A 12,664-nucleotide genomic window follows, 5' to 3' on the forward strand; every position below is an offset into this window, starting at 1 on the left:
AGCTTGAGATTGGGGATTAAAAAATCATCTATAACATAAATTAAAACATAAGGTGCACACTCATAGTAACATTCCCCCCATTTGCAAATCACATGGCAAAGCCATACTCTTATCACACCATGTATACTCTTACTCAATAAAAATGACATACAAAAAGGTAGATACATCCATGTCTAAGGAGTGAAAACTGAGGTAACCTTTCTTTTAATTAAAAAGAAATGTACCCATGACTTCTTTCCTGCCAAATTAGTAATTGAGTTGAGGGACTGGAGTGTGTAGGGATAAACTTGTAGTCAGCAGGCTCACTACCCATCTTCTGTATCTGAGTCCCTACAGTGGACTGGTAAATACCTGGGCCCTCTGCGTATATATGGTGTGCATGGCACTGCATTCTGGAAAATTCCTCCTGAGCGTTTAATATGGGAGAGGAGGCTCACCTAGGATTTCTTTGGTATATATGGAACAGGGGAGAGGGAAGAATAAGTTTGTTTTTTCGCCTGGGGTGGAAAACGGGTATGGGGAGTGCGGGGGTGCCAATTCACAGAATTGAAATCCACTAGTGGTAAAACCCTAGGTGAAGACCTTTCCGTTAAGCTGGAGATAACATGGTATAGCCTTCAGACACGGTGCAGGTCAAGTTCCTCAGCTACCCAGGCCCACGCCGCTCATGGAGCCTCCCAGGAAGGCAATCTGCACTGCTGTGCCTTCAATGCTAAAGGCTGTTGTGACCCCGGAATTGAGGCTCGGTGACAAAGCTGCAGAGGCAGCCAGCCACCTTCCTGGATTTTTCCTTCTCAATCAATTGCGAGGTTTATTGTGCTGTGTGACAATCTGGCTGGAGCAGGGACCTGCTGTAACAGCTTTCACCAGAGTGGAGCACAACTGTAATACTTTTGCTGGGGAAACTTTCCCCTAGTGGGGCAAACACTTCTCTGGACCTACACAGAGCTATAACACTTCTCTGGAGCAGAGCTGTAACAACTTTGCTGGGGAAACCCTCTCTTTGCTGGAGCAGTCATTACACTTGCATTAGGACTTCCCTGGAGCGGAGCTCAAGCTAGGCTCACAGTGACTTTGTGGTATTCCTTGGCTCCTGATGCCAAGATCCCTGTCCATCCGAGCTCCAACACTTACAGTGATAACTCAATCCTGCGTGTGCAATACAGCATACATAAATCTCTCTGAGGAACAAAGTAAGCATAATAAAGATTGGAAGTGACTGCAGCTAAACTCTTTGTAAAGTACATGTGACACCTTCCATAAAGGTAGGTTCTGTAGATTGAGCAAGAAAAACAAGCTTATAAGGGTCTGGGAGGGTCTGGTGTGGTCTCTAGTGCAAAGGTCACCAGGCTAGAATGCACATCTGCTCCCAGCTCTGAGCAGATAACAGACACATCCCCTTCCTTGAAGGAATAACACTACCGGTATGCTAACATCCCCGGTACTCATCATCTGTGAGCACAAGAACCTCCGTGCCTCCTACAGCTGGTGGCCTTTCTTAAAGTGGAGTCTTCCAGGCTTTTCCACTGTAAAGTGCTTTACCATTTGCAATTGCTAAGAATTTGGGGGAGAAGCTTTAGAACTGTCTTAAAATACACACACAGTCTCCCAAACAGGAGGCATATAGCTCAGTGCTTTTACCATAGCTCGGTGTGGGTGAGACACTGGGTTCCGTCTCTAGAACCAAAAGCAACTTGTCACTTTTTAGCCTTGTTTTTAGCACCCATATGATTTTCATGTCCAGCAGCAATTATTCAAATGTTTGTCTCACAGAAGACAGTCTTGCATCACTTTTCCTATATTTATTGATGGGAATGAGAACCTAAAGGTGACCTGTCCTTTTCTCCTTATTTATTTTTTTCGAGGTTCTGGATATTATTACTGCAATTTAGCCCCAACTTAGTCCCTGATCAATAGCAGTGGAGTAATGACTTGACAGGAGGCATTTGAAGTGCTCAGGAAAGGACTTGGTTAACTCCATTTTGTTTCTGAGTCCATCTACTTCATTTCCGTCCTAAAGAGTTTCCCTAAATCTTACATACAGCTCCCTCGGGTGTCAGAACAGACTTGAAGAACATCTTAAGGTTAAGGCTCAAAAATCACCCTCTCTTGGTCCTTGGCACTAATACGGCTCTGCAAGACCAAACTACGGTTCACGCCGAACCAAAAGGGTCCGGACCACACTGGTTTCTGTCTCTCTTCCCTTTTTGACACCGAGGATGTTAGGACGCACAACGAACAGATTTTTTTAGTTATGAGACCTTTGTTCTTCCCGGTGTGGTGACGCTGCAAGTAAAAATCCTTTCCTACCCTCAGCACCGCGCATCTTGTACGATGACTTTCTGGGACGGGTGGTCCAGTTTAGTCCTGGGGACGGTGCTGAGCAGGAGCTCCGTTGTCATTAGCAAACGCAAAAGTGCCTTAAGCTCAACAGAGGCCGGCTCACAGAAACGCTCCCACCGTTCCTCGCACTCCCGCGCTCCCCGGCTCCCGGCAGCCCCCGCGCACCTCTCTCCCGGCGCTCCCCGCGGCCGCAACCCTCCGCGCACCCAGCCCCGCCCGGGCCACAGTCGTTAGCTCCTCAAGGCTGGCGCCTGGTCCCGCCCACGCGTCCGCCACCGCGCCTCGCAATTGGGCCGCGCGCGCCTCGCGCCGCCGATTGGCGGCCTCCTCAGCCCGCTCCCGGCTCCCCCAATGCGCGGCGGCCGTGCGCCGGGATTGGTCGCGCGCCGATAAGGCCCGCCCTCCGCTCGCCCGCGCGGCAGCTGGTCTCAAGAGCCGAGAGCTTGCGAGGGCCTTGGCGGGTTGCGGCGGCGCCGGGGCGGTGAGGGTCGGCCGTCTGTGGTCGGGCTGCGGGCGGCTCGGGCAGGTCGCGGGCGCCACAGGTAGGTGCGGGGCGCGAGGGGCGCCCCGCGAGTAGCGGGCGCTGCGGCCTGGAGAGGCTGCGCCCTTCCCTTCCTCCTCCCCTCCCGGGCGAGGCCGCAGGCCGGGGCTCGGGGCGGGGCGGGGCGCAGCGCGCGAGGCGGGCTGGGCCATGCGGAGTCGCGGCCTTTGTGCAGCGGCGGCCGGGCCCGGAGCCCAGGCGTCGTGGACGTAGGGTGCTGTCGGCTTGGTAACGAAGCCCCTCGGCTGGTGGGCCTGAAGCCATCGCCTCGCCTTGCGTTCTGGCGGGAGACGTGTGGGCAGGGACACCTCTCGTCCTGAACTCTTGCCTGATTTGGCTGCTTGGAAAAGCCGACAAACCGCCCAAGTCTCTTCCAAATTGCCAGTGGATGAAGTGGTCGTGTAGTTTTTCAGGATGTGGTTTTACAGTAACAATGAGCGTGGTAGAATAAATGGGAAGTGGCAACCTGTTGACAGCGATACCTGTCAAGTAATATCATGCAGTGGACTTGGGTTGCTACATGATAGAAATTTGGTTTGCCATCTTGCATGCTTGCATGTACTCCGTTGCCGGATGCAGAGATATACTATCTAGGGTTGTTGACTTTTGGCAGCCAATCACTAGGAAGGGCCCACTGTCTCCTGGCTTAAACAGGACTCCCAGTCTTGAAAGTGGCTCAGTCCCCAATGTAAGCCACCACTAGCCAAAGGGAGTAAGTAAATGGCTGGTCTAATAAGTGTGGCCTGTAAGTTCAAATAAGAGGATTTGCAGGGTGACAAAGGAATTGATGAGGTCATACTGCCTTTGGATTGGTCAGGAGGCTGCAGCTGTAGCATTGGTCACCACCGCTATATCCATGCCAGTCCAGCAAGAAGGAGTTGTCCAGATGTGTTGGGTAAGCTGCTTGCTCCCAGTCCAGCTGACAAAGCAAGAGCTGCATCCACAGGTTCAATCAGCTGAAGAACAGTGAGGCTGGAGGGCAGGAAGGGCTACCCTTTGAACTCTGCATGGCCAGGGAAGCAGGCACTTCACAGAGGTTGTTGCAGTTTTACCTTGTAGGAAGGATGATTTTGACTGGTTTGTCCAGCTTTGGCCTTTGTTGTCATCATTTCCCTCCCATGTGATCTCTTCTAGTTTTCACTTCAACTTTCCTTGACATCTTCCAAATCTCCATCTCCAGCGCGGAATTCCTTTCTGATCGCTAACCTCCTGCCGCTAGTTGTTCTTTTCACTTTGTCGTGGATTGCTTTGACACCAAGTAGTTTGATCCAAGCCAAACTCCAGTCACAGGCATACCAGAACAATCCTTCTGGGCTGTCTAAAGTCATCTTGGTGCCTCTCTTAGCATTTCTTAGCAAGCCTTGCCACCTGTTTCCAACAGCAGATTTGTTTATCAAAAACTGCAACTTAAAGTCCTGGTTCACGCTACCTGGTGAGCCTTTTAATTCTTCCCCCTTTTCTAATTTGATTCCCATTATCACCCTCCTGGTACTTTTTCTGGACACAGAGGGAACCCCCCCTCCTCGCCCCAGACAGGGTTTCTCTCTGTAGTCCTGACTGTCCTGCAACTCCAGACCAGGCTGTCCTTGAACTCACAGAGATCTGCCTGCCTCTGCCTCCCCAAGTGCTGGGATTAAAGGCCCGGTGAGGAATTCTTTAAATTGCAAGATGTACGACTGAGTTAGTACAGACTCAGGCCTGCTTGTTTGGGTGGCAAAGCAGCTCTACCACTTCCTAGCTCTGTGACCTTGAGCACTTGTTTAACCTTTTGTCACAGTGCTGGGTGTGTTGCATGAAGTCCTTAGAACAGGGCCTGTGTGAAGGTTGGCTGCCATTTCTACCCATGGATCAGTGATACCACTGTTTTGTGATACCCTTCTGTGCAGTATCCTGTTTCTCAAGATAAAAAAGATAAAAATTGAAGACGTGCTGGCCTGGCTTGCTTTCACTTCCCCTCACATACTATCCTAGCTTGGTCATACCATGTCTTTGTCCCTGGGTCTTTGCTTTTCCCCTAGGTGTCTTCTACAGTGGCCTCCTTTCACCCTTGGTACCACCTGGCTCTGTTTCATCTTTAAGTGGATACTGGCTGTAGAGCCTGTGTAGTCTTTTAGAAACTACTTCCTGCTCCCCAGCTTTCCCCCCTTGCTTTGTTTTAGCTAGAATGTTTGTCAGCAGGTGACATCATAGATACTTTTCTTGTTATTATCTATCTCCCCTACTGATATGTAAGCTTTGTGAGACAAATGTTTTGTCTGCCTTGTGCTTAACACATATAAATGATGTTTGCCTTATGGAAGGCATTCAGCAAATAGTTGATTAATGAATTGAGTAAGCTTACAGAGGGAGAAGTCAGAAACTTATCTAGGATTGTCCACTGCTGAGCCCAAGAGCTAGACAATTTTCCTGCTTCTGCAAGATGTGTACTTACCCTTTCCAGGGCCTCAGGGTCCCACCTGTGCTGTGTATCTCTTTAAAACTCCCATCCCCCTTAACACTTACTAATGTCTTCATTTATTGCTTTTATTTTGTAGTTTTACACTGACTCCTTTAGCTTTTAACATGTAGCATACTTGCCTGTACCGCTCTTTGTCTCCAACCCCTGCCTACTTGAGTCTTCTTCCCATTAGTATATTCTATCTGAGAAAGCACAGATTTGATTTCTTGTGGTCTCTGCACACCTACCAGGCTCTGTCCTGGTCTTATTCAAGGTCAAGTGTGCTGACCTGTCTGTCCTCTGCAGCGGTCCTTGGTTGCCAGGAAACTGGCTTTGCCCCTTTGGTTTCCCTTCTGGCTCCTTAGTGTTTCCTAAGCTCCTTTGATGGGAACACCTTTAGAGAGGTAGTTTGTTCAGTTCCCATTGAATTAAAAACTGTTAGGCTATCAGAGGTTGTAAGAAATAAAGTGATAGTAGTTTGACCTACCAGCTATGTCCAGGCCATGGGGTCCTTGTCTCTTCTAGTGTTAGCACCTCTCGAGTAGACTGTAAGTGAATATCTAAATGGATTAATTTAACCTAAATAAGCCTCTGGTTATAACTTTTACCTTCAGTAAGACATTACCACACCACTTAATCCCTTCACTGTAAGCTGCTTATGTTGTCTTCTGACTCTTGTCTTCTCTAGGATTTTAAGAATATGAGTTACGTAGATGCAACCAAGCTATCACCCATGGGCATGGTCGTGTGTGTATAGCTGTACCTGCACCAGTGTGCATGGCATGTGCATGTTTCTGTGCATGATGTAGGAGTGTGCATGTGTGTGTGCGCGCACACGTGCTTGTGCGCTCTTGAGTGTTTGTGTGTGTGTATGTGTGTGTGTGCATGTGTTTATGCCCATAACCTTTCTGTGGACCTCTGGGTTTTGTGGCTAGCCTCTGACCTGCCTTTTCTGTTGTGTCGTCCCTCTTTTTACACATTCTCTGTAGCAGAGCTTCCTAGGATTATGTCCTTCCCTCTGCTATTTCCCTCTTGTGGTTTTGGTGCTTTACTCCCAGTTTGTGTGGTTGTCTCCACCAGACCTCTTCAGGGCTCCAGAGTTGTGTGGCCTGAGTACTTGTGAGACAGGACTGCCTTCAGCATCCTCTTTTCTTCTCTCTAGGCTTCTTCCTAGGTACCAGTGTGTGTCTGCAGAGGCTTAAGCCTTTTTCTTCACCTCCTTTTTTCTCCTTTCCACCCTATAGGGTCTGCAAGCATAGACAATTCCTGTGATACTTTCTTATTGTTTCCAGAGCTGCTTCTACATCTTTGTTTTGGAGAACTGTCCCAACACCTGGTGCAGACACCTATACCTGGTATAGCTGTGAGTCTTCTCTATAAGGAGAGTTGCTTCCCTCTTGGTAGCTTACTATCCTCAGCTTGCAGCTAGACTCCCGGTGGCACCCAGGACCCTTTCTGCATTGACTCTAGCTTTCTCCTATGTTATCCTGCCTATTCCCAATATTAGTAGGCTCCCTTCCCAACAGACTCCCTTCCTCTACTGGGAATGGATCTATGCTGCCACTCCTGGTGACCTCAGCACGCTGCATCACTATCCTGTCCACGTGCCACGTTGTGGGCCCAGGAGAGGGGGTCCCTGGGTAGCAGAGTGCCTGGCTATATCTCTGAGGTCCCTAGTGCCACAGAGTTGAGCTGAGGGTCTCGCTCACCCTCTGACTGACCCAGCCCTTTAAGGTGAGTGGATTAATAGCGTGATGGAGGCCATGCACTCTGTGTGTGTTCCTGAAATGGTGACCTCCTGCTGCATGCTTGCTTATCCACTAGACTGAGTTATAGGAGTGCTGTAGGAAAGTTTAGCTTTTTACTTTAGTCTTCATCCTTTTTGAGATATGAGACTATATTTTTGTGCCTCTGAAATAGGGATTAAAGTGAATAATTGGTAAAAATACTTAATTTAGGGCTTAAAATTTAGGTTCTAAAGAAAACTAGTAAGGTTTTTTTTTTCTGATGTCTAAAAGGCTTTCTTAAAGGCAATTATCTTGGCCCTTTACTTCATCATAGATAACATTTGACTTTTAACTTGGTACCAGAGAAGTGGAAGGGTTCTGTCATTTTGTGACGATATTTTTAAATTTCTTTGCAGGTGGAAGAAGAAAGGTGCCACTTTGGCATGAAGATAGACTCACTTAGACGTCAATCTTTTAAGCTGAGTGCATTGTGATTTCCAATAATTGAGGCAGTGGTTCTAAAAGCTGTCTACATTAATGAAAAGAGCAATGTGGCCAGCTTGACTAAGCCGCCAGTGTGTGCAGCGCGGGCAGGACGCCACCGGGTCTCGACGGACTTGTGCATGTTAGCAGTATAGATTTATGTAAGGTGGTTTAAAACTCTGGTGTTTTAAAATAGTCTTAACTGCTCATAATATGGAGACATATGAGAGTCCCTCTCCTCTCCCGCGTGAGCCCGCAGGAGAAGCGATGATGGAGAACCGAGCTTGCCCCTTCCAAGTGCTGCCCCATGAACAGTCTCCACCACCTCCCCTGCAAACGTCCAGTGATGCAGAGGTAATGGACGTTGGCTCTGGTGGTGATGGACAGTCCGAACCTCCTGCCGAGGACCCTTTCAACTTCTACGGAGCTTCTCTTCTCTCCAAAGGATCCTTCTCTAAGGGCCGCCTCCTCATAGACCCGAACTGTAGTGGCCACAGCCCGCGCACTGCCCGGCACGCACCCGCAGTCCGGAAGTTCTCCCCTGACCTTAAGTTGCTTAAGGATGTAAAGATTAGTGTGAGCTTTACTGAGAGCTGTAGGAGTAAGGACAGGAAGGTGCTGTACACAGGAGTAGAACGCAGCACTCGGGCTGAATGTAGCCTGCTCCTTAGTCCTGTCAGTGGGGACGTGCATGCTTGTCCCTTTGGCGGGAGTGTTGGTAATGGGGTAGGCCTAGGGGGTGAGAGTGCAGATAAGAAGGATGAGGAAAATGAGCTGGATCAGGAAAAGAGAGTGGAGTACGCAGTGCTCGATGAGTTAGAAGATTTTACTGACAATTTGGAGCTAGATGAAGAAGGAACAGGCGGGTTCACGGCTAAAGCAATCGTTCAAAGAGACAGAGTGGATGAAGAGGCCTTGAATTTCTCCTATGAGGTATGTTGGTGACCCGTTCTCTGGAGGGCTCTGAGCAAAACCCAAAGAGGTTTGGAAGTGGCTTTGTCTTTTGAAAGCAGGGAACTCAGAACAAAACTCCGTGTGAGGTCAAATAGCATTAATGTGGAAAAGAAAAGGATGTAAGGAGTTAATATATCTAAAGTTTCTTAGTGTAAATTTTGCCTAACATTGGGCCATGTCTTTTTCCAACCTGAGCCAGCAGGTGCTGCTGAAAAGCCTCTTTGGCTGGGTGTGCTCTTGGACCAGGCGTCTTGGTTTCACTTTGTCATTTCATCCTGTTTGTTTTTCAGATGATCAAATGCCATCAGGGCATACCCAGTCCCCGTTGAGGGTCTCTGAGTATTACCTCACTCATGCGAACAAAACTTGTCCTTGGTACAAAAGCATGGAGGCCTGTAGTATCTGAAAACCTTGTTTTGCAGGATGACTTTGACAATGATGTGGATGCTTTGCTAGAAGAAGGTCTTTGTGCTCCCAAAAAGAGGCGGATGGAGGAAAAATATGGTGGAGACAGTGATCATCCATCTGATGGAGAGACAAGTGTGCAGCCAATGATGACCAAGATTAAAACAGTGCTCAAAAGTGAGTGAGCTAGTCACAAATCCTGATGCTTCAAGGCCCCAGAAAGGTTTTCTTCCCAAGAATATTTTGGGAGCTCTCCTGTGCCAGGCATCAGTCTGGGTAGAGACACAGATTTAAGTATAGAATAGTCATGGGAGGTGAAAAGAAAACAAATTGGACACAAATATTCACTCAGACCCACAACCCAGACTCAGATCTTGATAAATTTCATGGAAGCCACAGAGAGGATCCTTGAATGGGGTGCATTAATGCTTGCTAGGATGAAAGACCAGTAGTCTACAAATATAGAGACCAAGGTCAGAGGTAGGTTTTTGGTGGGTTGGGAGGTTATAGTTGCCATCCAAGTTTTGGTTCTGTTGCTGGAGAGTCAGGAAAGCAGCAGAATCAGGCGTTGCATTGGTTCTGGGCTGCAGCATGGGCCCATTTGGGAGATGTACAGAGTGACACTTATCCCTGCATCTGGTGACAATGGGAGAACAGTGGTTGAATGCCCACGGTTGTGTATCAGGCTCTGTCTGTTGCTAGTACAGGGAGCGTGTAGGACAAGTTACATGAGCTTCTGTTTGGGCTTGGCTTGGTGGCACTTATTCTGGTAAGGATGTCAGGATCAGTTGGGGGCATTAAAAGGCTCATGGGACTCAGGCACAATAATTGAAACCCCTGGAGAGGTTTCACTTGAGCTGCTGAGGAGATGAGAGGGTCTGCAAGGTTAGGTACCAAATATTGCTGTACGTGTTGGTAGTAGCTGAACAGTGGATGATAGGCAGTTTCAGACCAGCTTTGGCTGTAGCTCTGGGAAGGATGGGTCAGGTGATCCTCACCTTGGTGTTTGTTGCTAGAAGGTTGGCCTTGTGTTCTTCCCATGGTTTCAGGAGTCTCACTTTAAACTTCCCACAAGGCAGCAGTAACCCTGGCTTGTTTATCTGCCTGGGAAAGGTTGATTCGGGAGCATAATATGAAGCGCTTGAGACAGCTTGGTGGGCTGTGGCAGCCTGCTGTCCATGTTCTGTTTGCTTCTTCTCCCGAATTAGCCCAAGGTTTGTGTGCAGTAGCTCCTTTGAAGAAGTACCCATGGGTACACTTCTGACCTGCAAGTTTCCCTCCGGGTCCATACTCTGATGGTAACTGGTGTTGAGCCTTGGGGTCAGAGCGTTGCCCAGTGGTGCTCCTGCCCTTCTCAAGAGTCAGTGGAACCTTTTTAAAAGCACATGTTATTCAGGCTTCATTTATATGTATTTTCTTTAGTTTCTAGATATTAAATTGCTCCCGATACCTTAAAAACACTTGTTTTAGTTAAGTCCTTATTATATTTGTATTATTTTGTATTAGTTTTGTTTTTGAAGAGAGCTAAGTTGAAAACAAGTCTAGTACTTTTCTTAAAACTGTCAGTAAAGCAAAGAAAAGGTTCTTCTCTCTCTCTCAACAGTCTCTATTGTAACCATAACTGTCTTGGAACTAAGTAGGCTGGTTTCAAGGCTGGTCTCTAACATTCAGAGATCCACCTGCCTTTGCCTCCCAAGTACTGGGTTTAGAGGCATATATAACCATGCCCAGTTGTTTTTTTTTTTTTATGTTAGCGACTTATTTAATCTTGTGTATTTGCCTGCCTGTAACTATGTGGCATCATGGAAGCAAGAATGGGGCATCAAATCCCTTGGAACTGAGTTGCAGATGGTGTAAGCCACCATGTGAGTGCTGGGCACCAAACTTGGATCCTTTGCAAAAGCAGCAAGCTTGTATTTTTTTAAGATAGTGCTGTGGAATCAAACCCAGGGCTTGGCATATGGTAGTACAGCAGTGTTATTTAATAACATGTGCCTGGTCACCAGGAAGAGTGACTGACTGACACATTTACAGATTATTATTAAAGATTACTCCATTCCTCAGGTACCTGTTTACCATGGCTCAGCAAGTAGGAGAAATCTAGTATCCAGTGTTCTTGAGGTATGGAGGCAAAAGCTAGGCTGGGGACTAGTTAGAGCTTCTTGTACATTGGTTATCCATGTAGAACTTCTTACCTTGTTCCACATACTATCCTAGGGGTGAAATTGGGGCCCATCAAGCAGATAGAAACTTGACAAGACCCATACAAAAACATGTTTAAGAGGCATTGTGTAACAGTCTTGTGTTTATAAAGGGATTGTAGGATGTTTTTTTTGTGTTGTGCAGGTCGTGGCCGTCCACCTACAGAGCCATTGCCTGATGGATGGATCATGACTTTTCATAACTCTGGAGTTCCTGTATACCTGCACAGAGAGTCTCGAGTGGTCACCTGGTCCAGACCCTACTTCTTGGGAACTGGAAGCATACGGGTAGGGAAATCCCCTGTCATGTATTTAGGCTTGTCAGTTCTCAGTGCTTAACTGCATGTGTTGTAGTATAGTTAAACAGACTCAAAGTTGATAAGCCCTGTTTCAATTTCACTATCGACAGAAACATGATCCTCCTCTAAGCAGTATCCCCTGTCTGCATTACAAGAAAATGAAGGATAATGAGGAACGGGAGCAAAACTGTGATGTCACACCCAGTGGGGAGGTGTCACCTGCCAAGCCCCAGGGTCGATCTGCAGAGTTGGATTTCCCTTTGGAAGAGCCTGACTCCATGGGTGGAGACTTGGGGTCCCTGGATGAGAAGGACCCACTGGGGGCTGAGGCAGCCCCTGGAGCCTTGGGACAAGTAAAAGCTAAAGTTGAGGTTTGCAAAGATGAATCAGTTGGTAAGTGTTCTGAAGAACTTCACTCTTACTGTGTGTTGTGCATTCTAGTCCCTGGTTGTATCTGAGAAGGGACCTTTGCATGTAGAGCTTACATGTCAGACAGACCCTCACCTTTGCTTTCAAGAACAGGCCTGAGCTCTGCAGGGCCTGACTGCCAAAAGCTTCAATAGAGACAATTATGGCAATGCCAACTAGTCTTTCAATATGACCTCCTGAAGAAGTCTTGCTCTTTTAGTACAGTGTGCTCCTGTGACATTGTTTAAGTTTATCTGATGGGTATAGAATGAGCCCACAGTCATAAATTCAGCACCAAAGAACTGCCATTCTTCTATGGCTAGTTCCCTCACTTTTTTGTTTGTTTTGTTTTTAATGAAGGGTTCTGCTTTTTGCCTTTCAAGAACTGGGTGGTGCTCTAGAGTTTTACATTTGTCTTTGGTTATATGCTTGTATTTCTTACTCTGTCTTGTGTCTATAGCTTAGTTCTGTCTCTTAGATCCCTAGTGGTGTCAGAGCTCTTTCAATCCACCCACTAAGAGTCACTTCCAAAGAGGACTTGGCAGCTTTCAGGGCTAGCTATGTGTGTATGCTGCACAGCTGGATGTGACGTACTGGGAGAGTGGTAACATGGTTGGGGAAGAGGTGCATCTCTGTTGAAGCCCTGAGGAGGTAGATAGCCACCTGGATAGTTTGTTACTGAGTTGATGGACCCCTGCTATTGGCAGTCAAGTACTTGCTGGTTTTTTGTGTGTGTACATGTAGTGTCTCCCAGACCAATACTCATTTTGGCTTAAGGAGAAAAAAGCCTGAAGACCTAGAGCGAGCTAGCTAGCTTGCTTGCTTGCTTGCTTGCTTTCTTTCTTTCTTTCTTTCTTTCTTTCTTT

At 47.5% G+C, this 12,664-nt stretch overlaps 1 protein-coding gene across 1 annotated transcript in view; it reads left to right on the top strand.

Moving 5' to 3' along the window:
* Positions 1 to 2,748: 2,748 nt before the first annotated feature.
* Dgcr8 (DGCR8 microprocessor complex subunit) overlaps positions 2,749 to 12,664 on the top strand; it is a 32,766-nt gene continuing 22,850 nt past the window's right edge. The window contains exons 1-5 of the mRNA XM_038344871.1: positions 2,749 to 2,885; positions 7,465 to 8,464; positions 8,908 to 9,067; positions 11,237 to 11,379; positions 11,501 to 11,783. Of these exons, the coding sequence (XP_038200799.1) occupies positions 7,745 to 8,464; positions 8,908 to 9,067; positions 11,237 to 11,379; positions 11,501 to 11,783 (1,306 nt within the window). The 5' untranslated portion in view covers positions 2,749 to 2,885; positions 7,465 to 7,744. The remainder of the gene's footprint in view (positions 2,886 to 7,464; positions 8,465 to 8,907; positions 9,068 to 11,236; positions 11,380 to 11,500; positions 11,784 to 12,664) is intronic.

The sequence above is a fragment of the Arvicola amphibius genome, chromosome 10, assembly GCF_903992535.2.
Source record: "Arvicola amphibius chromosome 10, mArvAmp1.2, whole genome shotgun sequence".
NCBI lineage: Eukaryota > Metazoa > Chordata > Mammalia > Rodentia > Cricetidae > Arvicola > Arvicola amphibius.